The 27,005-nt window shown below is 38.9% G+C and overlaps 1 protein-coding gene across 1 annotated transcript in view; it reads right to left on the bottom strand.

The window, feature by feature from the left end:
* The window catches only part of WDR35 (WD repeat domain 35), a 101,433-nt gene that overhangs the window by 40,734 nt on the left and 33,694 nt on the right, over nucleotides 1–27,005 (bottom strand). Inside the window, 7 exon segments of the mRNA XM_014583870.2 lie at nucleotides 519–572; nucleotides 4,278–4,347; nucleotides 7,981–8,125; nucleotides 16,800–16,860; nucleotides 17,229–17,261; nucleotides 22,449–22,631; nucleotides 25,123–25,129. Coding sequence (XP_014439356.1) covers nucleotides 519–572; nucleotides 4,278–4,347; nucleotides 7,981–8,125; nucleotides 16,800–16,860; nucleotides 17,229–17,261; nucleotides 22,449–22,631; nucleotides 25,123–25,129 — 553 coding nt within the window.

The following is a 27,005-nucleotide window of genomic DNA, read 5'->3' as shown; positions in this document are numbered from 1 at the left end:
TTTTCCCCCCCCCCCCCGATTCCCTGCCTCTTACCCTGTGCCAATTCCTCCCCTTCTCCCACACTCTCTGGAATGTAAGGTTGTTTTCCATGCCTTTTTCCCCCAACATTTTATTGCTTTCCTAAAGATATTCATTAATTTAAAGACTTTCAATAGCAAGCACAGCTGACATATACGTGTTTATGAACACACATGTGACTTTAGGCATAAACCTCAGTGAGTAAAGTGAACATACTATAAAGTAGCAACCCACTGCGGCTACATAGCTTACTGTGGTCATTAAATAGGTATAATAGGTATTTTAAATGCATCCTTTAATTTCAAAAAAAACTTTTCGTTTTAATAGATCAAAATCAAGAAATGTTAAGAGAAATATACGTAAAACTTAAATCCAGGAAAATGGTTAGGATTCAGTTCAAGCAAAGACGAAAATCCTTAAATATGGAAATCAAAGCATCAAAGAAAATCAGTAATGTTTTAGTCTAAAGTAAAAATAAAATAAATTTTTCACATCTTACCACAATCAACGTCTTATCAGATGCGGTTATAGCACAAATCGGATCCCTTGTCCCCTAAAATAAATTAACCAATCATTACTACTAAATAAATATTTATTGAATGAATAATCCAGTACAAGGCAGTGTGCAAGTCACTAAGAAGAATACATCGATCCTATATTAGTGAACTCAAACATTTATTTACTGAGTATGTATGATGTGCCAGCACTGGAACTAAGTGCTAGAGATACTCAGATGAAATCTTCACTGTCAGGGAATACTCAAATGTCTGCAGGGGAAGGCGATGAACTGAACTAGCTACAGCACAGTACAGGAGACAAGAGCTGCACACGGGGTATGAGGGCAAGAGGAATGAGCATCTACCTTACACCAAGAAGGACAAAAATCTGAGCTTAGTCCTTAAAGATGAAGAGACAGCAGAAGGGTCAGCACATGCCAAAACGACGAGGCGTGAAATGGCATGGATGGCGACAGCCAAGGTTACATACTGTCTGATCCCATCTGTCTGTAAGACATCATCAAACTGACAGGCCACAGAGAAGGAGGGATGATGCGTGGTTGCCAGGGGATCGCGATGGGGCTGGGGAGTAGGTGAGAAAGGGAAAGGTAGCATGAAAGGAGTTCCTCTGTGGTGACAAAGTGATAAAAAAAACCACACACACACACACACACACACACACACACAATAAGGACATGTCATACCAGTGAAAACCAAGCACGGACGAAGGCATAGTCTAGGTGGCAGTATTGTACTAATGTCAATTTCCTAGATTTGTCATTTTACTATCGTCTACATAGATGTCACCACTGAGAGAAACTAAGTGAAGGGATTATTTTTGTGACTTCTCGTGAGTCTATGATTATTTCAAAATAAATTGTTTTTTAAAACCAACAGGAAAAGAACCCAGCATGACACATTCAGGAAGCTGCGAGCTGGTGTCTAGGGAATGTGCTGGGAAAGAGAAATGGAGCAGTGAGGGGCAGGAGCTATGGAACCTGTACTTTATTATGAGACATATGGAAAGCTTTATAATTAGGAGAAGAAGGACAAAATATAACATGATCAGGTTTACATTTTAGAAACACCGTACTGGCCCAGAGTATGATAAATGGGTCGGCCCAGTGGGGATGGGGAGGAATGAAAGTAGAGATACTCTTCTGTGCTGTCCAATAAGTAGCCAATAGTCCCAGGTCACCAGTTACCTGTACAATAAAGTTAACTAAAATGTCACATTCAGCGCCTCAGCTGAACTAGCCACATTTTAAGGGCTCAGTGGCCTACCTAGTGGCTACTGCATTGGACATCGAAGATCTAGACTACTTCCATCTTTACAGAAAGCTCAATGGTGCAGTACTGGATGGAAGGCTGTTACAGTGATCAAGGTAGAAACAAATGATGGAATCAACATGGAGATGAAAAGAGAGATTCAATTTGAAAGAAATTTAGCAAACAGAATTTTCAGAACCTAGTAGTTTATTGGACATGGAAAGCAATAGAAATGAAGCTTCATGATTCTGGTAAAGTTGGTACAGCTAGTCACTGATACGTAGGAGATATGTGGAGAACTGGAGTTTGGAGGGAAGATGAGCACAGCCTTGGGTTAAATTTGGAGCATTTTAGAGTTGTCCAATTTCCTTCTATTCAAACAGCAAGAAATATGTCATTCAGAAACTGGAAAAAATCAACATTGAAAATATAGATACTAGAATCATCGGCAAAGAGTTAAAGGAGTGGATTTCAATAAGAACACTAAGAGTGTATTAATAAGTTTAAAAAAAATTAGATGGCCTGGGGTTGAACATTAGGGGACGCCTCAATAATAAATGAGTAGGTGAGCCCTTGACAAACAAGACTATAAAGAAAAAGCCGGCTAGGTATAAAACCACAACTGTGGCTTCATGACAGCCAAGAAGAAAAGAGTGATCAAAAATATTAAATGTTACATATAGATAAAATAATATAAAGACAGAAAAGTATCTATCAAAATTGGCAGTTCAAGGGACCAGCAGATGAGTAACGGTTACATTACTAGACTCCCACAGAGTCGACTATGGTCTGAATCCTGGACCTGGTGGCTTAAACTCATACCAGGCACGTGTGTAGGCGTGCCCAAAATCCTGAGAGGAGAATGGAGGAGAAGGGATTGCAGCGTGGCCATGCCCCTGGGGGGTGATTTTTCGCTTTCTGTCTTTCAGTCTCTCTGGCAAGTGCATGCATGCTATAGCCAAAAAAAATTAAATTAAATTAAATTAAATTAAATTAAATTTAAAAAAACCTCTCAAGAACAGAAAGAATTGGCAGTTCAAAGGCCTCTGAAAACCAGAATGAAATGGAGTCAAGATGGAATGAGTATTGAGGGAAAGGAGATGAGTACATTGTATACTTTCAAGAAGCTTAGCTATGACAGGATGAGGAGACAAGGCAGCTGCTGAAAGAACATATGGGGCGAACAATGGAGACTTCTGTTGATTTTAAGATGAGAGAGGTTTTAGTATATATTATGTGTAGGTACAGTGAAAAAGCTGATTTGAAATTTCCTGAAAGCTCCCTAATGGAAGGGACCCTTATTCACCAGCTGATTCCCAGCATGTACTCCAATGTCTGACACAATAAACAGTCAGTGAATACTTGTAAATGACGGATATGTGGATGAAAAGATGGACCCTTACTCACTCTCCAGGGTAAGGTCACTAGATTTGCTGTCAAAAAATCTAAGCTTACATCTACCTTTGCTACTCTCTCACCCTAAGTAAACGGGTGAATTCTCTCTCAGTTTTCTAACCTATAAGGTGAGGACGAGAGACTGCATGCTGTTTGACTTATAGAGTTGTGAACATCAGGTTGAAATACTGGATAATAAAGAATCTTAAGTCAGCATGGCATTTAGTACTCTTAAAAAAAAACATACCAAAAACAAGTGTTTACTAAAATATTACATTACAAACTTGTAAACAATAGCATATTTCCATAAACATACAGTGAACTATGTTATCTACAAGAATATGATACTTACTAAAACACCAGGGGTGACAGATCAATCTATACTTAGTAGATAAAAGTTTGTGGAAAAACTGAATTAAAGTATGAGTTTAATTTGCAGCAGAATATTTTTAAATTTACAGTTTTTATAACATGCATTTTCAATAAACTTTTTGAAGATCTCTTATAGATACATAGATAGATAGATAGATAAAAAGCAAGAGAGATAGATAGATGCTGTAAGGAAAGGGACGGAGAGTAGAAGAAATTATATTCCCCAGCATTTTACTATGCATTTCTTAGTAGTACCATATTAACTACATAATCACCACCTATTATTCTTATTTAAGAGTTCTTAAGATCTAGAAAAAAGGACTTTGGAATAGAAAATATTTTAAAGAACTGTTAAAATAATATCCTGGGACCAACAGATGGAGTGGTAGTTACGTCACTGGACTCCCACGTAGTCAACCGCAGTTCGAGTCCCAGACCCAGGGGCTTAACACTCATGCTGGGAGCTTCTATGTGCATGCCCAAGATCCCGAGAGGAGAATGGAGAAGGAACTGCAGCATGGCCATTCCTCCTGGGGAGTGATTTCTCACTTTCTGTCTCTCCTCTGTGTCTCCAGTGAGCGCATGCACCCTATGACAAAATTTTTTCTAAACAATAATAATAATATCCTATTGACTAGAAACAACTTATTTTTCAGGTCTCGGAACAAAATTACATTATTTCCCGATGTAGATATTAAGTCTCTGGCAAAAATAAAACCACCTACTTGAATGGCTTTACTGTAATCAAGCACCCCATCCGCTGATCCAGAAGGAGAGTCATCAATATGATAAATTCTGTAAAAAAAAAAAAAAAAGATCAGAATTTCAAAGAAAGTTAGGTAAAAGTTTTACTGTTTTATAATCTCTAGAACAATTAAAAGACTCAATGCTACCAGTGAATATGTTTAATATAAAATCCTTATTATTTTAAAGAGTTTTTGATACCACTCAATCTTATTATGTGAGAAACTGTCTACCAGTTGTGTCAAAAATAGACCTGAACTTTGAATCATATATTCCTAATGAATTTCATTAAGCTCTGAAAGATACTTTCCCTCACTACACAGCTGAACAGCAGTCAGGAGAAATTACTAATACACTAACTTTCTCTGTGGTTTCCCCATAATTTCCCTTCTATTAATGTGTTTAATAAAAGCAAGTAAACGGATTTGGGAAGCTCTAGTTAATAAGTTTCATTCTGATGTAAAGAAGCCTTCCCATCACTTTCAGTCACGCGGCATCTCCCTGGTGCCTTAGTTACAATACTGATTTACACCTCCAGCAGGGCTGCTGCTGGGCTGCTGTCTCTCGCACTAGGTTGTGTTTCCTGGAGGCAAAGACCTAGTCCCTAGCACAGTGCTACCCACTGTCAAGTGGTCCCTAACATCTCCTGACCAATTATGAAAATGACTGGAAGTGAACAGGGAAAAGAGATCACAGAATAGCTCTGTGGTCCTGGGCAAAAGACTTAACTTGCCCGAGCCTTTGCTGAGTTTCTGAGATACAGAAATAAAATGTCATTGCGAAGCACATAGCACAGAGCCTGACACAGAAAAGGACTTCAAGAAAGCGTAGCTGTAATATAACCCTAAGAATATCATGCCATGTTCTGTTTTTAAATACTGTGAAATTTTGTCATTGTCCATTTACAACCATAATTGTACTTTCACTAATATGAAATAAAATTTTAAATCTGTTTAATAGACATGTATTCAAATGCAGCAATATATATGTCAGTTTGGAGGTGCCACATGTCCCTATATCTTAATACATTTCTATTCAGCATATCCAGTGCTACTTAGTCATCACAAAACAAAAGCCACAGATGTAGGAAGAGGGGGTCCTTCAAGAGGTCATTTGTTCCAACTCCTTCTAAAGCACAAGAGAGGCCAGTGTGAGTAAACAGGCACAGTGTCGCATGAACCTGCTTATGTCCTAGCTCTCCTTATCGGCTGGTGACCTCTGACAAATAGGTTAAGTTCACATGTCTGTTTCCTCTCCACAACAGAAGAATAATAGAAGTATGGACCAGATTTATATTAACTATTTTTCAGATGAGGAGACTGAGGTCCAGGGAGAACCAGTCAAAAATCATTAACACTAGGACAAGCAGTTAGCGTAATGGCTATGTTGCTGAACTCCCATGTAGCTGACCGGGGTTTGAGTCCTGGACCTGGTGGCTTGGACTCACGCCAGGCGCATGTACGGGCGTGCCCAGGATCCCAAGGGGAGAATGGAGGAGAGAGGATTGCAGTGTGGCCATCCCCCCTGGGTGGTGGGGGGGATTTCTTGCTTTCTAGCTCTCTGTCTCTGTCTTTCTGGTGAGCGCACATGCCCTATAGTAAAACCTCTCCAAAAGAAACAAACAAACAAACAAACAAACAAAATAATTAACACTAGCAAGCACATTGGGATCAGCAGATGGCATGATGGTTACATCGCTGGATTCCTATGTAGTCAACCATGGTTCAAGTCCCAAACACGGCAGTTTAAAATGCATGCTGGGCAAGTGTGCATGCATGCCCAAAATCCTGAAGAGAATGGAGGAAAAGGGACTGTGGCATGGTCGTGCCCCCAGGGGGTGATTTCTCGCTTTCTGTCTCTCTGGTGAGCACATGTACTCTACAGCAAAAATCTCTCTTAAAAAAATAAAAATAAAAAAACTAGTAAGCATACTCCAGATAGTAGTAAAAGGAAATGCTGAATTCTTGATATAAATAAAAACCAGAACCTCTTTAGCTGGCTAATAGAGTACATTCACTCTATGGAGAGGCTAGAATCATTTGTCCCAGCTTTGTCCTGAGATCCCCCTTCTCCCCAAAGACCACAAGTGGCTCTGCTAAGTGGCTATCACAACAGTCCTACCAGCATGAGGGTCCCCACACACTGTAGTCGGAGAGGCCAAAGATTCCTTCCATTTAGTCTTCCAGCACCACTGGGAAGACAGAACATTTTTCAACTGTTTTTTCCACTTCCACATGTATGTACATATCAGAATACTTCTCCTGGGAACCTATCTCCTATCTTAGTGCATGAGCGAGCCTTACAGGGATGGGAAGGGAAGGTTGCATTAAGATCTCAAGTATGTGTAAGAGAAGAAGAGGATCTAAAAAAACAATCTGGGATTTCTGACATGACTCTCGCCACCCACTCCCATCAAAATAGGTCTATGCCCACATTAAGAATCACTGGTTTGGGACCGGCAGTTAGCGTAATGGCTATGTCGCTGGACTCCCATGTAGTCGACCGCGGTTTGCATCCCAGACCCAGTGGCTTAAACTCACATCAGGCTTGTGTGCGTGCATGCCCAAGATCCCGAGAGGAGAAAAGAGGAGAAGGGATTGCGGCGTGACCATCCCCCCTGGGGGGAGGGGAGTGATTTCTCGCTTTCTGTCTCTCTGTCTCTGTCTGGTGAGCACATGCGCCCTATAGCAAAAACCTCTCCAAAAAAAAAGAAAAAAAGAAAAAAAAAAAAAAGGAATCATTGGTTTAAAATAGTAACATTCAGGGCCAGCTCTGTGGCTGCAGTTAATAGAGCTGGATCCCACATAGCCAGCTATGGTCTGACTCCCAGCCCTGGTAGCTTAAGAAACATGCCAGGCACATACGTATGCCCCAAATCCTGACAGGAAGGGGAATGCAGAAGAGTCTGCAGCATGACCTTAGGCACATAGGTGGTGCTTTCTCTCTCTCTCTCTCTCTCTCTCTCTCGCACATATACCATCCGACAATCTTTTTAAAAACATTTTTACTAAAAAATCCTTTACCTAAAGGCTTAGGGGAACAACAAAGGTTAACAGCGTATCACTAACAGAGATAATATAACTTGAAAACCAAAGTAAATGCATTTTTACCTGAGACTGATGGGCATCCCTCTATCCTGGCTCCTAACTTTCTCTTTAAACCCACTTACCAGAAAGAATTCAAACTCCAGACTCCTTGGAATCCAGAGTGAAAGAAGCCAAGTCCTCAGTTCACTCCACCTAAAAGCCTATGTTCCATATCTGTGTCTAAGGACCTGCCTCTCTTCTGGTGATTAGAACTAGAATCACCCTACCCTCCTGGAAAGATCTGTATCACCAAGCCATAGGAATGAAGCATTAGTTAAGACACTCAAACATCAACTGAGTAACTGCATTTCGGGACAACGTAATAACCCTAACATGGTGGGAGTGGGTAAGTAAGGACAGCCATTTCCTTATAAAAACACAAATGTCCAGCCTTTAACTCTAAGGGCTTTCTTTTATTACCACGATATCTCTCTTTTATTCTGATAAACAGATAAATTTGAAAGATATTCAAATTAATGAAAAAAGATTTCTATTAAGGCAATCACAACAGTTCTCAAGCATGAGCATTTGTAATTAGCTGTCTGATTTAAATGTGATATGGCTAAGCTACTAAAACGATATGTACCAACAGGTATACCTTTCTCTCCCTTCTTTTCGGGACCGTGAAAGCTGGTTAATCTCCAATGCTGTGAGCTTCTTTGCCACACGATATTGCCAGGTGTAAAATGCTTCTTTTGAAGCTGCTATCACATGAGTTTTGGTCATTGCAACAAATAATGGTACTGTTAAAAAGAATATTAAGACAATTAAGTTCCAATTAACACAGAATCATAGAATACATATTTGTGCTACAAAAGATTCAGTAATCACTGAGTCCAACCCCTTATTTTACAGACAAAATACCCATACGTGGTCTCAAAATACCTACATACAGCTTCTGAAATCAGAAAAGAATCAAAAGTTTAGAGGAACATATAAAAATATTAACTCAAAATGAATCAAAGACCTTAATACAAGAACTAAAATTACACAACTCTTAAAAGAAAACTCACATCTTTTGTGACCTTAGTTAGGCAGTGGTTGGCTTCTTAAATATGACACCAAAAGCACAGTAACAAAAGAAAAAGTAGATAAATTCGACTTCATAAAAATGATTAACATTTGGGACCAGCAGTTGGCATAATGGCTATGTTGCTGGACTCCCATGTAGTCAACTATGGTTCAAGTCCCAGACCTGGTGGCTTAAACTCATATCAGGCGTGTGTGCGTGTGTGCCCAAGATCCCAAGAAGAGCATAGAGGAGAAGGGATTGCAGCATGACCATCCCCCCTGGGGGGTGATTTCTGGCTTTCTGTCTCTCTGTCTCTCTCTTTCTGGCAAGCGCACGCACCCTATAGCAAAAACCTCTCAAAAAAAAAGATTAACACTTGTGCTCCAAATGACATCATCAAGAAAGTGAAAAGACAACCCACAGAATAGGAGAAAATATCTGCAAATCATATGTTTTATAAGTATTGTATTTAGGATAAAGAACTCTTATATCTCAATAATAAATAAACAAATTACCCAATTTAAAAATGAGACAAGGAACTGAATAGATATTTCTCCAATTAACATATACAAATGTCAAGAATCAAATGAAAAGATGGTCAACATCATTAGTCATTGGGAAGATGCAAATCAAAACCATACTCACTAGGACGGCTAGAATCAAAAAGTCAGTCAACTTGTGTTGGCAAGGCTATGGAAAAATGGTGAGAATACATAATGGTGTACCCATTTTGAAAAACACTGTTATAGTTCCTCAAAGGGTTAAATGTAGAGTTACCGTGTGTCCTAGCAATTCCATCCCTAAGTATATACACAAGAAAAATGAAAACATACATCTACACAAAAACTCATACACAGGGCCAGAGGTAGAGTAGTGTTTAAAGCATTGGACTACCACTTGGCCAACCTCAGTCAAGTCCTAGACCTGGCAGCTTGAAAATCATGCTGGGTGTGTGTGCATGCATTTGGGCAAAATCCTAGGAAAGAGAATGGAGGAGAAGGGATTGCGGCATGGTCATCCTCCCTTGGGGATGATTTCTCACTTTCCCTCGTACTATCTCGCTCTGTCTTTCTCTGGCAAGTGCGTGTGCCCTATGGCAAAAACTTAAAAAGAAGAAACAAAAAATGTCATAAACAAATGTTCTTAACAGCATTATTCATAATAGCCCAAAAGTAGAAACAACTCAAATGTCCATTACCAACAGATAAATAAATAAATTTCCACTCCTTTCTCCCATCTCCACTAGCAATTACTGCTTTGTTCAGGCTTTCATCCTTTCCACTCATTTCATATGTCTTATATTTCCATCTCGATTTTCAAAAGAAAATTCTCCCAAGTTCCATCCTAATTTAGGAATATAATCTTCTAAACAAATATTTTTTCCAACTGTTCTATTTCCTGGAAAACATTTTGAGTGCCTATTGTGTGCCCCTTTATAAAGCACATAGCTTCATCAACTCCATCTTACGGATAAGGAAACAGAGGGCTAAAAAAGTAAACTAACTTACCCAAGGCCACAAAGCACAGAATAAGCAATATAAAATTAAATACATGATCTCATACAAAATAAAAGTAAAAAGGTTCATTAACTAAAGATCATCTTAGTAACTGGTTTCTAAATGTATAAACAATTAAAACAGTATAAAACTTTACAAAATTTTTTTTTACTTATAAATACTAAACAGAGCAACATAGCCTTTATAGGAGGCTGGACACTCCTTGAGGATGACCCACATGGAAGGGTTTCCAATAGGCAACCAGAGACCTCCCTGTGTACAAGAGGTACACATGTGCCCATGATCCAAGGCCAGCTAGAGCTAGGGCTAAGACCCTTTTGGGGACTTCCTCTCTCTCTTTCTTTTACTCTGTCTCTCTGCCTCTCTTTCTCTATGTCTTTTGCTCATACAAGAAAGAAAGAAAAAAATTTAAAAAAACATATGGCCAGAAAAAAGAAATTAGGAGCTATGATTTATGAAGTTCCTGTCACAGTTCAAATATGAAACATTTAAGATGGGCCAGCCCATGGTGTGGTGGTTAAGGTGGCTGCATCCCACATGGCCAACTGCCCAGTTAATTCCAGACCTAGCAGCTTGAAAAACACACTGGGCATGGGCATATGCATGCCCAAAATCCTGAAAGGAGAGGAAGATGGAGAAGAGATTGCAGTATGACCATCCTCCATTGGGCATGCTTTCTATTTCTAGCTCTCTTTCTCTCTCTTCCTCTCTGTCTCTTTCTCTCCAGCTAACACAAGTACCCTCTGGCAAAAAACTAAAATTAATTAATTAATTAATTAATTAAAAATTTAAGGGGCCAGCAGGTAGTATAGTGGATAAGGCGCTGGATCCCACATGGTCAACTGTGCAATTCGAGGCCCAGACCTGGTGGCTTGAAAAATCACATCAGGCGCATGTGCACACATGCCCAAAATCCCAAAAGGAAAATGTAGGAGAAGGGATTGGGGCATGGCCATCTCCCCTTAGGAGTGCTTTCTCATTTTCTCTTTTTCTTTTTCTCTCTCTCTCTCTCTTTCTCCAGTGAGCACATGTACCCTATAGCAAACAAAAAACAATTTTTAAGAGTAAAAAAAATATTAGGAAATAAGAGACTTAGAAACTGCACACGGAATTGTTTTTTAAAAAATTATTTTTCATTACCATTGCCAAGCTTTCTTTTCAAAGAGTTCAGTTGTTTTATCCACCTCTGGAGGGAGCCCTAAGTCTTTCCTGGGGGTAGCAATGTGCTGAGAACCAGGTCTTGAGAATGGCAGCAAAGCCTCCAGGGGGCGCTCACGCCAGGCTCAGCCTTTGCTTGTCTTCCCCTTTGTCCTCACTGAATCCTAAAACACTCACTAAATATTTAGTAAATCACATCATGGGTAGCTACTCTGAAGCTGGCAACTATTATGCCCTTAGCATGATCTGACGTAACTTCACAGACCTTGCTGCTTTCTAATGAAATGTAATTATTCCTAAGCAGACAAAATAATTATTCCTAGACAATGTTTCCAACAATGTTTACCTACAATTATAAACTGTACTCACCGTCCTTTCTTTTATATACATCCTAAATACTCACACGGGTTTATCATTATTCTGATCAACTCACAATTGAAATGTCAGTGGTTCAAGGTAAAAGTCAGATGTCTTAGATTCACATTATGGGCATTTGCTATTCCTGTGGCCTTGGAGGAATTATTTTATTCTCGCTGAAATTTTAGTTACTATAAATTGAAAATAACAATAACACCAACCTTAAAGAGTTGTTTTAAGGCTTAAAATAAATAAATACCAAGAACAGCACATGCTCCTGGCACAGAGTAAAATGCTTAATAATAGCTTTAAAAGCTAATCGTTATATTGAAATTTTGAAGTATACAGCAGGCACTGTTCCAAACACATTACGGAGAGTAACTCACAACTGTCCTAAAAGTAGTAGTATTATCCCAGATGAAGAAACTAAGGCATGAAGTAGTTAGACTTTGCCCATGTCACAGGGGCAGAAAGAGGCAGAACTGGAAATAAGCCCAGTCATTTGGGCTCCGAAACCTGTGGGATTTTTTTTTTTTTAAGAGAGAGAGATTTTTTGCTGTAAGGGTACATGTGCTCACCAGAGAGATAGAAAGTGAGAAATCACCCCCTGGAGGGATGGCCACACTACAATCCCTTCTCTTCCATTCTCTCTCAGGATTTTTCACAGGTATACACATGTGCCCAATGTGTTTTTAAGCCACCAGGTCCAGGACTCAAACCACTGTCAACTACATAGGAGTCCAGCAACATAACCATTACATCATCTGCTGGTCCTCTCCAGACCCTAAGCTCTTAATCACTATAGCATACTGATCCCCCTCACTAAGGATAAGAAGTATTAGGTATGGCTGCTATTATTGTTCATATATGTACTATCTACCTACATTTTTATAATAAAACCAAATACAAATTCCAAATTAAAAAAAACAGTCAATATAAATACAACTATATCTGAAACATGTTCTTCTGAATAAATATGGTAGTAATTCCAGCAAATTCATATGGGTAGATAATTTTATCTATATAAATTTTGCTAGTTCATTATTAAAACATCCATCCCACCCAGACTAAGCTTTTAGGAAACAGAAAACTAAATTTTAATGGAAAGAATGTTTTTAGGGGACAAAAAAAACAAAAACAAAAACAAAAAACCCACACACAACCAAGATAAAAACATTCCATGCCCTTCTCAACTGTTCAATATTTGGAAAGAAAAAGGGAAGATTATAAGAAAAAAAATTAAAGCAAATAAATATGCTTCTATTAATTTAACACTAATAGGTAGCAGTTACCAGCCAAGCAAGGATGTAAAATAATTTAAAACAATCTAGGAATTCACATATAAGTAAAACCTGCTTGTAATATTTTTATGCTGAGGCCTGAAATAAATGCCTACATCTGTAACGTTCCCCCGCTTTCCAATTTATTCATTTCTCAGCTCTTTTAAGAGCTGGTAAACTGAAATTACACTGAAACATTTTCATCAAATTAGCTTTCTCTGTAATATATGGAAAATGTAGTGCACATGTTAGAAACTATCATTAGAAAGCTGCCAATGTGCTCCCACCAAAATGACCACAGCCCAGGCAAAATGGTAGTTTCTAGCCACTTTTCAAGTCTCTGCCTGCCTACAAATGCTGTTTTCTCTCTTTAAAACATCAATTAAAGGGACCAACAGATGGCACAGCAGTTACATCACTGGATTCCCATGTAGTCAACCATAGTTTGAGTCCCAGACCCGCCGGCTTGAAAATCACACCAGGCACATGTGTGTGCATGCTCAGGATCCCAAGAGGAGAATGGAGGAGAAGGGACTGTGGCATGGCCATCCCCCCTGGGGGGGGGGTGTGATTTCTCACTTTCTGTCTGTCTCTCTCTGTATAACTACCAAGCATATGCACCCTGTAGTTAAAAAATATTTCTTTAAAATAAATAAAAATACTGACTTTTCAAAACTCAGCTCAGATGAAACCTTCTCTAAGTAAAAAAGAAGTCCTTGACACTCTTATGCACCAATAGCTCTATCCAACACCTAGCACAATACCTGGAACAGGAGAGCAATTAGTTACTGGTCAAAGGCCTCCCTGTGTTTTAATTACTTGTTTGGGCATCCTACTAGAAATGGTCACAATCAACTTATCACCCCCACTGACCAGTATAGCACCTGAATCAGTACATACTCCCTAATAATTTGCTTAATAAATGAGTTACCATTTTCTATCATATTTAAATGATAGATAATAAATATTTTCTAGGCATTCAACAAATACCTGTTAAGGGACAATCGCAGTGTTGACAGTGGGGATACAGAAATAAATTAGACATAGATCTCTAAGAAGTCAAAGTCTAGGCGCATGGGTAGTACAATGCTCGGTGATGCTCAGGCCAGATGGGAAGGTGCTGGGTTCGTGGGTTGAGGTCTCCCTGTGTGTGCCAGGTCCAGGTGCGTGTGCCTGTGCTCCTGACTGGCTGGGGGTGGAGCATAGTGTGAAGATCCCACTGGGAGTACCCATCTGTCTCTCTCCTCCGTCTCCCTTTGTCTCTGTCTCTCTCTCATGAAATAAATAAACCTTTATAAAAGATGCTCAAAGCGTAGTGGGAAAGATAGACAAGAAAATCAATAATTACACTTCAGGGTAAGAAACAGTTACACCAAAGGTATCATTGTTCTCAACACAAAACCACTAAAAAAGGATGTTTGGGTTTGGGCTTTTTTTACATTTCCACATGTAGACTACAACAGAGTCTCACACACTAAGTTTCTATATAAAGCTTCTTTTTTTTTTTTTTTTTTTTTTTTTGGGGGAAGGGTTTTTGTCTCACGGCGAGAGAGAGATTTTTGCTATAGGGCACATACTCTCACCAAAGAGACAGAAAGTGAAAAATCACCCCCTGGGGTGATTTCCCCAGGGAGGATGGCCACATTGCAATCCCTTCTCCTTCATTTTGGGACTTGGGGCATGCATGCACACACACCTGGTGTTGAGTTTCAAGCTTCCAGGTCCAGGACTCAAACTGTGGTTGACCACGTGGGAGTCCAGTGCCTAAACCACTACGCCACCTGCTGGTCCCATAAAGCTCTTTTTCAAAGTTTTTACAGAGATCATCAAGAGAAAGAAGAGATGGCCAAACAAAAATATAAGTTCTAGAACTGTATCTATCAATTATATACCTTTTCTGCTTTAACCTTCAGTCCATATAAAAATTTGGCATAAACACTTAAAAAACAAATTTTTTCAGGATATGTATGGCTTTTTGCTGCAGACCAATTAAAGAACTGTTTGTTAAAATTTCAGCCAGCAAGACTAAAAAATAAATTTTGAGACTCAAAAATATAAATAATCATGCCCTCAAGTAATTTACCATTTTATGAAGGGAAAGGAATTATATTTAGCTTTATTCGAAAAAAATATTCTGTGACAAAAATTACTTTGAGCCTTATTCTATTATTATTATGGTTCTATGTTTAAATTTTTGATATTAAAAGAAAAAGCATATAATCTAAAGACTGACAGAATTTAACCCTTAAAGACTGTATACATAAATAAATAAAACATTTGTGTGAGAATAATAATTTTTTTTTTTTTTTGGAGAGGTTTTTGCTATAGGGTGCGTGCGCTCACCAGACAGAGACAGACAGAGAGACAGAAAACAGGAAATCACCCCCAGGGGGTATGGTCACGCCACAATCCCTTCTCCTCCATTCTCCTCTCGGGATCTTGGGCATGCACACACACACGCCCGGCATGAGTTTAAGCCACCGGGTCCGGGAATCGAACTGCGGTCGACTACGTGAGAGTCCAGCAACATAGCCATTACACTAACTGCTGGTCCCTGAAAAGAATAATTTTAGGTTAAGTCTTTTAACAAGGGACTCTAACACACGTATATATGTATATATATGGCATGTCTTGGGACCATCAGATGGCATAATTGTTACATCACTGGACTCCCATATAGTCGACTGCGGTTCAAGTCCTGGACTTGGAGGTTTAAAACACACTGGGCATATGTGCATGTGTGCCCGAAATCCTAAGAGGAGAATGGAGGAAAAGGGATTGTGGCATGGCCATCCTGCTAGGGAATGATTTCTCGTTTGTTAGTAATGAATGTTAAAGACATGAAGTTTAAATGTTTCTTGAGATCAGAATGAGAGTTAACTAGATCCTAAAGGTGGAGTATAAAGTCTTTGAGGCCAACATTTCTCTGATTTGCTTCTATCACCCAGAGAGCCAAGCAAAATGCAAACACTTAGAAGACAGACATGCACATTAAATTGTTTAGACTGAATACTCAATCTGAAAAAAAAAAAAAAAACACTTTTTCTTGGGCGAAAAAACACAATACTTATTCTCTGGGTCAAAACATTCAATATATCTTTAGTTATTAAATCTAATGATTTTTGAAATATCATATACTAACAGACACTTTAAAAAAAAAACATTAATTTGGGGGTCTAGCAGTTGGTGTAATGGCTATGTTGCTGGACTCCCAGGTAGTCAATGCGGTTCGAGTCCTGGACCCGGTGACTTAAACTCATGCCGAGTGCATGTGCATGCATACCCAAGATGCCAAGAGGAGAACGGAGAAGGAATTGTGGCATGGCCATCCCTCCTGGGGGATGATTTCTTGCTTTCTGACTTTCTGTCTCTGTCTCTCTGGCGAGTGCACGCGCCCTATAGCAAAAAACTCTCAAAAAAATAACAACAACAACTTTGGAAAGTGCAGTAAAATAGTTATGAAGGATTTGTTAATGAATTTTAACAAACTACATAGAATATGAATTTTTCATGGGTTACTTTTCTAGCTATTGGGTAGAAGGAATGGTAAATTAAAGCAACAAATATCTTCTCAAAACAAAAGGTCAAGTTTTTTTTTAAGCTGTCCTTATTAATAGACTGATTTCACTAGAAAAATCTGGAAAGGGCTAACTGACTTTTATAAGCAGCTTGTGTTTTTATGAAAGAGAGGTATTTACAAGCAGCTTATTAATAATACAAGTGGTTTAATAGCACAATTCTTTCTGCAATGCTCAGTTTTTCATAGACTGATCATTAAGCTGCATACCAATTCCTGCACAATTATATTTCCCATTGAAAGCCAATGATTGCAGTATAGCATTTGTAAATTTGTCGTACATTTTAGATGGAATAACTTTATCATTTATTGTACTAACCAGGAGCCTTTGGAGATGAAATGGGGGTATTATTAATAATTCTACCATGCCAACAGGAATAAACTGGAATTAGACCTGACAAACAGGGATATCCGCTTTAGAGAATACCATTCTAGTTGATACCATTGTCTGGTTTTCAAATTAGTGTTACAAATAAGACCTGATTGGAGAAGGAATAAATATTAACATTTCCTTACCTATATCAATGTATTTTGGATCCAAGGGTGTGCCAATAGAATTACACAGAACTAGTACAAACTGTGAACAAATAAAACAAAGAGTATCAGAAATCCTACTTATACATAATAAAGGAAATATGCTTGAGGGGTGCATCCTTGTCTCTTTCTAAGTATCACTAACTGGAAAATATTGATAAAATCATTATGTACAAAGAATGGCAAAGAAAGACTATCTGCGGCATTTAATATAAAGAAACATGAAATAAAATTAAACCAAGGCTGGTTTCACAATATAATGGAACGTTATAGTTTTTAAAAGGAAACTCAAAAAACACAAGTACACCAGGTACTTGCCATCATTTATACTTCTAAAATTCCTGCTCAACTATAATCTCAAAAGGTATTTCTACCTATAACCAGCTGTATGTGTAAGAGTTAACTTGTTACCGTGCCACCAAATGTCTCCATCTCGTTCTCCTCCTTTGAAGCAATATATAAATGACACGAAAAATTCAGTTAATTCAAGAAAGACATAACCCAACCTAATGAACATGACTTATATGTAAATAACTACCAATGACTAATCTTAAGAAAATGAGTAAGTAAAATGAACACTTTATATCACGTTATTCTAAAGTGACTGCTTCGTTTTTCTTACAGTAAGTCGCCATTTCTGTATCAGGTACTAGAAATAATACTCTGTTTAGATGTTTTCCTAACTAGAGTAGTAATTTCAAATGAACCAATTCTCTATGTGCTATTTACATACAGACTGCTTTCTTTTCAGTATCTTACTTTTTTAAAGAGATTTTTGCTATAGGGAACATGCACTCACCAGAGAGAGAGAGAGAGACAGAAAACAAGAAATCACCTCCCCCCCACCCAGGGGGATGGCCACGCAGAAAACCCCTCTCCTCCATTCTCCTCTACAGATCTTGGGCATGCACTCACACTCGCCCAGCCTAAGTTTTAAGCCACGGAGTCCAGGAATCAAACCATGGTCAACCATGTAGGAGTTCAGCAACGTTAACTATTAGACCATCTGCTGGTCCCAGAGTATCTTAAATTTTATTTGGTTAATTTCAAAATATAAACTAAATGACAAAAATTAAGCCAAAAAGCTCACAATTTACCTTTCCTCTCCTTAAAATAAGTTTATTTACTGCCATAAAACACCACAAATAAACTGTATTTTTCCACTGACTTTTCTTTTTTTTCAGTTATACACGTCCATAGTTCAAGAATCAAGCAGTTCCATAAGACTTCTTAGTAAAAATGCCAGTCCTCCCTTAACTCCCATCTCCTGCTTCCTTTAATTCATCCTTTGCTACTTACCTCTATAAATCTAAGTAATGTGTTTATAGTGCTACTTCTTATTTTGTTTTATTTCAGTCTGAGGCATTATCTAATGCCTTCCCACTACAGAAGACAAGTAGCTTGCCTTCTTCCTTTTTTCCCACCTACCACCACATAGGAGCACATTTCTATCCCTCCATCTTTCCATTTTTACCATAAAATTCACCCTAAATTTAAATAATACTTGAATTAAAAGCTTCAGGAGTGAGGGGAACGCAGGTGGCGTTTTGCTTAAGACATTGGACTGCCACATGGTCTCACGTAGTTCGAGTCCTGGACCTAGCAGCTTGTTTTCTCACAATCTCTCTCTCTCTTTCTCTCTAGTCAAGTTAAATAATAATAATAATGAATAAAATTAAATTAAATAATTGAAAGAAAAAAATAATTATTGAAAGAAAAAAAAAGCTTTTGGGCCAGCCTGTGGTGTGATAATTAAGGATCTCACGTGGCCAACCAAGCAGTTCAAGTCCCAGACCCAGTGCGTTTTCACAGGGCACAGAATGCTTGCCCAAAATCCCAACAGGAGAGAGGAATTGAGAAGTTGTGGCATGACCATTCCCCATGAGGCATACCTTCTCACTTTCTCCCTCTCTGTCTCTCTGGCAAGCACATGCACTCTCTGGCAAATTTAAAAAAAGAAAAGAAAAAAGAAAGCTTTGGGGAGCCAGCCCCATTGTCTGGTAGTTAAGGGAACCGAATGCCACAGGACCAACCAGTTCAAATCCCAGCCCCATCAGCTTGAGAGACACATATGTGCATACCCAAAATCCCGACGGGATGGCAAGATGGAAGAAGGGATTGCAGCATGACCAAGCCCCATTGGAGGTGCTTTCTCCCTCTCTCTGGTAAGCACATATGCCCACTGGCAATTTTTTAAAGCTCTTTTAATTTAAAAAAAAAAATGTGATTACACATTTTGTCTGTGTAACGGTCTCATACATCCACCATTACTCATGGCTGAGTCATTGGATTTACCATGATCTCTTTTCCTTTCAAGCACACTCTGCCTTCCCTGGAGTTGACCACTGTCTTTCCTTGCTTCGTTTTCTGAGTACTTACTACTAACTCAGATCCCAGGGACCCCAGCTTACGCGTTCTCCTCTCCACGGTTCCGACACGGCAGCCGTTCTTTTGGTTGCATCCTCCTGAGGCTTTCTTGAAGCTCCTGACCTTCTCCCATCTGACCCGCTGGGCATGCCATGCACTGTCACCAGGTCCCACTCTCCACCACCAGGGCCTGGTTCTCGTGTTCCTCCCTCTTTCTTGGTTTATTCCTCTTTCTAGTGAGCAAACATCCTGAGGTAACTTCCCAAGATGGGGAATCTTGAAAGGTAAATTTCTGGTGACCTTGCACATCTAAAAACATGTCTTTTAGTCACATTTAAATAGTAGTTTGCTCGATATGGAATTCTAGATAGGGAATCATTTTTTTCTCTGAATTTTAAAGGCAATTCTCCAAACTATTGTTGACAACTCAAATGCCATTAGGATGCCTGATCTCATAAAATCTGTTTTTTCTTCTTGAAAACTTGTCCCCAATTTTCTAAAACTTCACAATGATGTGCTGAGGTATGGAAATATTCTTATTCACTGAGCTAGGTACTTTTAATGGAAACCCCGAAGATAAATTTTATTAGTTTTTTTAAATTATTATTCATTTATTCTCCTCCATTTTGCCTGTTCATTCTTCTTAGAAATATTGTTCAAATGTTAAATTGCTAGGACTAATCTCCTCTTTTTCTATTTTTTCACTTCTATTTTCCATTTCCTTATCTTTTTGCTCCACATTTTATAGGCATTTTCCTTCATTTTATCTTCTAATCTGTCAATTTTTTTTTTTTTTTTTTGGAGAGGTTTTTGCTACAGGGTGCATGTGCTTACCAGAAAGACAGAGAGAGGCAGAGAGACAGAAAGCAGGAAATCACTCCCCAGGGGGGATGGCCACGCTGCAATCCCTTCTCCATTCTCCTCTCGGGATCTTGGGCACACACGCACACGCACCTGGCATGAGTTTAAGCCACTGGGTCCGAGACTGAAACCACAGTCGACTACATGGGAGTCCAACAACATAGCCATTATGCTAACTGTTGGTCCCTTTCTGTCAAATTTTTATCACGGCTATTATATTAGTGATTTCCAAAACCTTCCTATAATATCCTTTTCTTATTTATAGATATACCACCTTAAGTCTCTAAAAATAATGATAGTTTTTTTGAAATTATATTTGTTTTTTGATTGGTTTTGAAGTGTATTCCCACATAGTCCTTACTTCCTCCAAGTTCTTTTCTCCTTGTTTTTATTCTTGGTGTCTGTCTGTTAGAAGTTTCCCTCAAATGTTTGGTAATCCTTGTCTATCTGCTTATATTTATTTATTTACTTACTTACTTATTTTAGGTGTTTAACATAGGACATGTGTGCTCACCAGAGACAGAGACAGGGAAAGTGAGAAATGACCCACCAGGTGGGATGTCCACACCATAATCCCTTCTCCTCCATTCTCCTCCCAGGACTTTGGGCACACATACACATGGCGCCTGGAGTTATTTTCAAGCTACCAGGTCAAGGACTCAAACCGTGGCTTCCCATGTGGGAACCCAGCACCTTAACCACACGCTACCTGCTAGCTAACCACCATGCCACCTTGGGGATTTCCAATCTCAGAATCTTTAGAGGTCTTTTCTCTTGAATTGGTCAAATTCTCCAAATAAGACTCTTACAATCTCCTACCTCAAAATTTGATGGTTGGCCACCAGTGTCCTAGAAACCATGTGGGAAAGAGTTCTAGGAGTCATACTGAGAAATAAAATTTTAATGTAATTGTCCTTTTTCAGTGGTTTCTCCACTCTCAGCTATGCTTGGTGCTCTTCAAGGCAGACTCTTTTTGATCTTCTCCAGAGAGTAAATCAGTCTAAATAAGTGATAGAAGGGCAGCTGCCTATGGGCTCAGGGTAGGGAAGGAGACCTTAGAACCTGCTTCTTTATTAACCCCTTTTTAAAGTTTTCTCTTCCTTTTTTTTTTTCTTTCTTTTAAACAAAAGGTCTCACATATTTATTACTGAACCAACTAATGCAGGACATAGAAACAAAGTGAAATATCATTTTTCCAATTATACACCCCAGTGGTCCAGGCCGTGGTAACAACTTTCAGCGGGATACAGCACAGCAATGATGACTGGACACACTAAGTATGCTGCCACCTCATGAACAGCAACTCAGACCCGGCTTGCTTACTTCTCCAGTGTCTCCTCTGGAGTTGTACCTGATTTTGTCGCCAGTTTTCACTCAAATCCACTGACTGAATTCTTGGCCAGAAACCGTTTGATTCTGAAAGTCTGTGAGAAGATGTGGTAAGGAGCCGAGTTGCCTGTACACACCACGATGGCAGAGATATGAAGAGAACAGTTCCTCTGCTTCGAATAAGCTTCCAGATTGCTTTTATGTTTGTTTCTTTCTCTCACCAGGTACCCCCAAGTCCTGGCCTCTTTGAGGGTTCTGTGATATAAACTTTGCTTTCTACATGAATGAGGCTTAGGACTCAGCTTTCTCCGATCCATTAAGGTAATTACCCCTACTCCATCTACTTTCTAACCCTAAAATCTTACTGCCGTTTTCTCTCCCTTTCTGATCTCTATGGGATAATGACTTTTCAAAAAACACCTTTACTGTTCTTTGAGTGCGCTTCAGGTGAGAATAAAGCCAAATGTGACTGTTCAAATCGTCACTTTTAACTGAAAAACACTTTTTACTGAAATAAAGTCATTTATAATGTAGCCAAGGACACTAGCAGTCCTTTTATGAAGTATTTACATACTTTTGCAAATACAGAAATGGCTGATATTTTTTTAAAAGACATTTTATTTTTTTTGTGCTATGAGACATTGCTTTCTAAAGCAGTATGACACGAAGTAGACTTCTCACTGTCAATAAGTACCCAAACTATTATAAATGGTTATTGTTACATCATTTCTTCAGCATTTTTACCAGACATCTGGATATTCATTTTTGCTTCTGGAATTTTAACTTGAAAAGGATTGTGGCATTTTAAATATATTTCAGAAACAAAAAGTTTCAGTACTAAACTGGCCAATATAAACTGCCAATGGCCAAGGGAACAGAGAAAAAAAAAATCAGGAACACAGAACCTATGAAGTCAAAAAATTTTCCAAACAAGTCTAGACAGATATGACCAATAGACCCGATGTTTGCTATACTTGCCAGTACTGAGGCCATGCTTGAGAGGGTAGATAACCAGAACCCAATTCTGCCAAATAGCTAACCCATCTATGTGATAAGTTACCAAGGAACACCTACCTGAGGAGTTTCATCAGCTTTTGTAGCCAAAATGCAGAAATCACCACAGGTAGTAATAGAAATGAGGCTCTTCACATATTTAACATATTTCTCGTTGTTTTTTGTATTCCAAAAGACAACACAGTACTCTGGACGATCAGGTCTGGTGTATGCATAAACTACTGTATTTGAGCAATAACCCCACTAGAAGCAAGAAAGGGTGGGAATAGAAGAACAAAAGAGGGGAGGAAGGAAAGACAAAAGAAGAAAGGATATTTATCATTGGGAAAGAAAACTCGTGTTTTTAAATTTATTCTAAAAATATTGCAGATACTTGGTTTATCTGTGCTGACACAATATACTCTTCAGAAATGGGAGATAGGATTCAGCCTCCAGCTTAATGCCTTTTTTCACTAAAATAACAAAAAGCCTAAAGGTAAAAAGATATTTATAAAGCAAAGACTGTGGGGCCAGCAGGTGGTTATGGTGTAGGATTCCCACATGGCCAACCAGAGTTCGAATTCCAGACCCAGTGGCTAGAAAATCACACCAGGTACATGTATGTTTGTGCCCAAAATCCCTAGAGGAGAATGGAGGAGGATGGGTTGTGGCATGGCCATCCTTCCTGGTGGATGATTTCTAACTTTTTCTCTCTCTGTCTCTCTCTGGTGAGCATATACGTTCCATGGCAAATCCTAAAGAAAAAAAGTAAATAATGTGCCATAAAAATAAATTTAATTTGTTTCACTTTCTTTAATTTACAAGATTAAGCTGCAACACTGAAAACCTTCAATAGTCAATAATGGCTGCTGAGGAGACATAATAGGTGATATCTGTCCAAAGTTTAAAATTCTTATCCCCAAGCCAAAATTTAAAAATAATTGCTTTGCCTTTTCCCCACCCACATTTTTTATGTGTTTTTTTTTTTAATCAGAGTAACATATGCACACAGTTTTAGTTCTACATGGCTTTTTTTTTTTTAATTTTTTTTTTTGAGAGATTTTCACTGTAGGGCGTGTGCGCTCGCCAGACAGAGAGAGACATAGAGACAGAAAGCGAGAAATCACCCCCCAGAGGGGATGGTCACGCTGCAATCCCTTCTCCTCCATTCTCCTCTCGGGATCTTGGGCACGCACGCACACGCACCCGGCGTGAGTTTTAAGCCACCGGGTCCGGGACACAAACCGCGGTCGACTACGTGGGAGTCCAGCGACATAGCCATTACGCTAACTGCTGGTTCCCTACATGGCTTATTTAAACAAAGGAAAACAAAATGCAGACTCCTGCCCAATTTTTTTCCCAGGACTAGATACGTACAACTATTTTAGCTATAACTATTCTAGTTCTTATCTCCATATAGCGCTATTGATAATGAAACTTATAGCTGGGATCAGCAGATGGCATAATGGTTACATCACTGGACTCCCACAGTCGACTGTGGTTCGAGTCCCAGACCTGGCTGTTTAAAACTCATGTCAGGCACCATTATTCGTGATTGCTAAGACATGGAACCAACCTAAAAACATACAACAGATGAATGGATTAAAAAAGAGTGGTACAGGACCAGCAGATGGCATAATGGTTACATCACTGGACTCCCACGTAGTCGACTATGGTTTGAGTCCTGGACTCAGCAACTTACACTCACACTGGGCACGTGTGAATGCATGCCCGAAGTTCTTACAATGGAGGGGAAGGGATTGCAGTGTGGGTATCCCCTATGGGGGGAGATTTCTTGCTTTCTTTCTCTCTCTGTCTCTCTGGCAAGGACACACACCCTATAGCAAAAATCTCTGTATAAAAACAAATAAACAAAAAAATGTGGCACATACACTCTATGGAATACTATACAGTCATAAAAAACAATAAGACCCTTGCATTTGATAGAAAGTGGTCAACTATGGAAGATTTATTGCTGAATGAAGCAAGTCAGACTATGAAAGAAAGATATTGTATGTCTCCACTTAATATATATCAACTGTCTGCACTCTATGGTAGAGACTGAAAGACTGGAGGGCATAAAAGAATTGAAAATAGTTATGGACACTGGATATAGTGTGGAGGGAAAGAGAATACAAAAGGAAATTAGGGGGAAAATAGAGAGGCAAGATATTTGTGAGACACAGTAATGGTTTATTACCTGATGATGATACAGTGTATAATATTCTCACCTGGACTGGTCTGAGGTGTATTTCATGTTGGATAAATTCTCTTTGCAAGCCAAATGATGTATAGGAATAGAATGTATAAAATAATAATAATAAAATAAAAATTTATATTAAAAAAAATTCATGCCAGGCACATGTGTCTGCATGCCCAAAATCCTGAGAGGAGAATGGAGAAAGGATTGTGGCATGGCCATCCCCTCTGGGGGACGATTTTTTTCTTTCTGTCTCTCTGTTTCTCTCTGTCTCTCCAGCAAGTGCACACACCCTATAACAAAAATCTCTCTATAAAAGAAGAAAAAAAAAAAAGAAACTTATAGCTTTCCTTTCTGCCAACTCTGCCAGTATACTTACGTATAATTTTGAATAAACTGATATTCAGTGTCAACACTGCTTAGCTTTTTGTACAGAGATGATGTCCTAAAGTTTTTATGTTAAAATTGTTTTAAATGTATAAAAAAGTTGTATTAGGTCATCGAGAAAGTCATCATGTATTTTTTATGTTTTTCCATACAGGAATGTATCAAGACTTTGTATGTTAAAATTGTTTTAAATGTATAAAAAAGTTGTATTAGGTCATCGAGAAAGTCATCATGTATTTTTTGTTTTTCCATACAGAAATGTATAAAGACTTTGCCAACAACACAATAAATACAGCACTGAATCCTCATACAGACTTCATCCATTTTTTTTTCCTATTAACACCTTCCATTACATGGCACATTAGTCCCAACTGAGAAACCACATTACTACTAACTAAATTGCTAATACTACTAACCTAACTCTAGACTGCATTTGAATTGCACTAACTTTCCCCTGCTCTCCTTTTTCTATTCCAAAGTCCCATTTTGGATACGTCATATTTAACTGTCACATCTCCAGAGGCTCCTCTGGGCTGGGATGGTTTTTCAGTCTTTCCTTGTTTTTGATGATCATCAGTCAAGTATTTTGTAGACTGTCCCTCAATCTAGGTGTGTCTGATGTTTTTCTAATGCTTAGACTGGAGTTTCTTGTTTTCAGAAAGACCACAGAAGTGAAAGGCTCTTGTCATCATGTTATATCAGAGAGTACACTACATTCACATACCATCAATGGTGACATTAAACTTGGTCACCTGGCTAAGGTGCTATTTGCTGGGTTTCTCCACTATAAAGCTACTTTATTTTCTGCCCCTCTATCCATATCCCGCTCTGGAAGCTGAGTCCACAAGGGCAGACCATACTCAGGCTGACAGAAGGGGGAGTATACACTACTTCCTGGAAGGGACAAATCTAAGGGAACTGGAATACTTCTGCAAGGAAGATTTTCTTCTTTCCCACATCTTTCTTTATTTATTTAGATCATTCAACTCATGGGTATTTACAGCTTTGGTTACACAAAATGTTGCATCGTTGATTATTCCTCAAGTGGTTTGGCTTTGGCTACAAGGAGCTCTTTCAGGTTAGCTGCCATGACCCTTTGACACTTTTCCTACTTCTGTTGTTTGAACGCTTCCTTACTATCTGGCACTATGAGAAGTTTCAGGCTTATCCCGTATTTTCCCTGCCCTAGTCCTGGAATCAGAGACTTCTCTAACGTGTTTTGACCATTAAAAATTAAATATAGGCCCAGCTGTGGTGTGGTGGTTAAAGTGGATGGACCCCATGTGGCCAACTGTACAGTTCAAGTATGTGACATGATGACTTGAAAAACACACTGTGTGTGTGTGTGTGTGTGTGTATCTGTGTGTATGCCCAAGATCCCGAAAAGAAAATGGAGAAGGAATTGCAGTGTGGCCATTCTCCCAGGAAAGCGCTTTCTCACTTTCTCTCTCTCTTCTTCTTTCCACCTCCCAGAAAGCCCAGGTACCCAAAAGCAATTTTTTTTAAATAAATAAATATATAAAAGTTTTACAATAGTTTGCCAATCAATCTATTTCAGAGCTAGTTTTGGATCCACTGTTAAAGATAAAATATTGATTAGATATTGTGTTATGTATTCTCATTTTCCCCTTTTAATCCATTCTGTGCTCTTCTCTACCTTGCTCTGAGCCCCAAAAGTTGATTTATATTAACTCAATCACCTGGGCTATCTTGCCTTCTAGCTCCCATAGGGTTTCGCCAATGGAAGGCACCAGCAGGTAGAAAAATGTAGTGGAGTATTTATTGCCCCAATCTTTCTACCTGGACAGTTCACAGTGACTGTGCTCTTGTAGAAGAGACATTCTTGCAAAGCCACAGTTCTTGTGGGTTCTAAGAACATTACTCATTTACTTTGCCCTTGTGGGGCCAGAGCTGGTAGTGACAGCATCTCATCATTGCTAATCATTCATGCTTGCTTTATCACCCCTTGCCATTCTCTTTACTCCTGTTACTACCCCTGTAATAAGCCTTTCATCAATCTCTCTTCAATTACTCCCTTAAATGAGACATCT

Source organism: Tupaia chinensis, unplaced genomic scaffold (genome assembly GCF_000334495.1).
Source record: "Tupaia chinensis unplaced genomic scaffold, TupChi_1.0 Scaffold144952_1, whole genome shotgun sequence".
Classification (NCBI taxonomy): Eukaryota; Metazoa; Chordata; class Mammalia; order Scandentia; family Tupaiidae; genus Tupaia; species Tupaia belangeri.
This window is presented reverse-complemented; position numbering and strand designations above follow the sequence as displayed.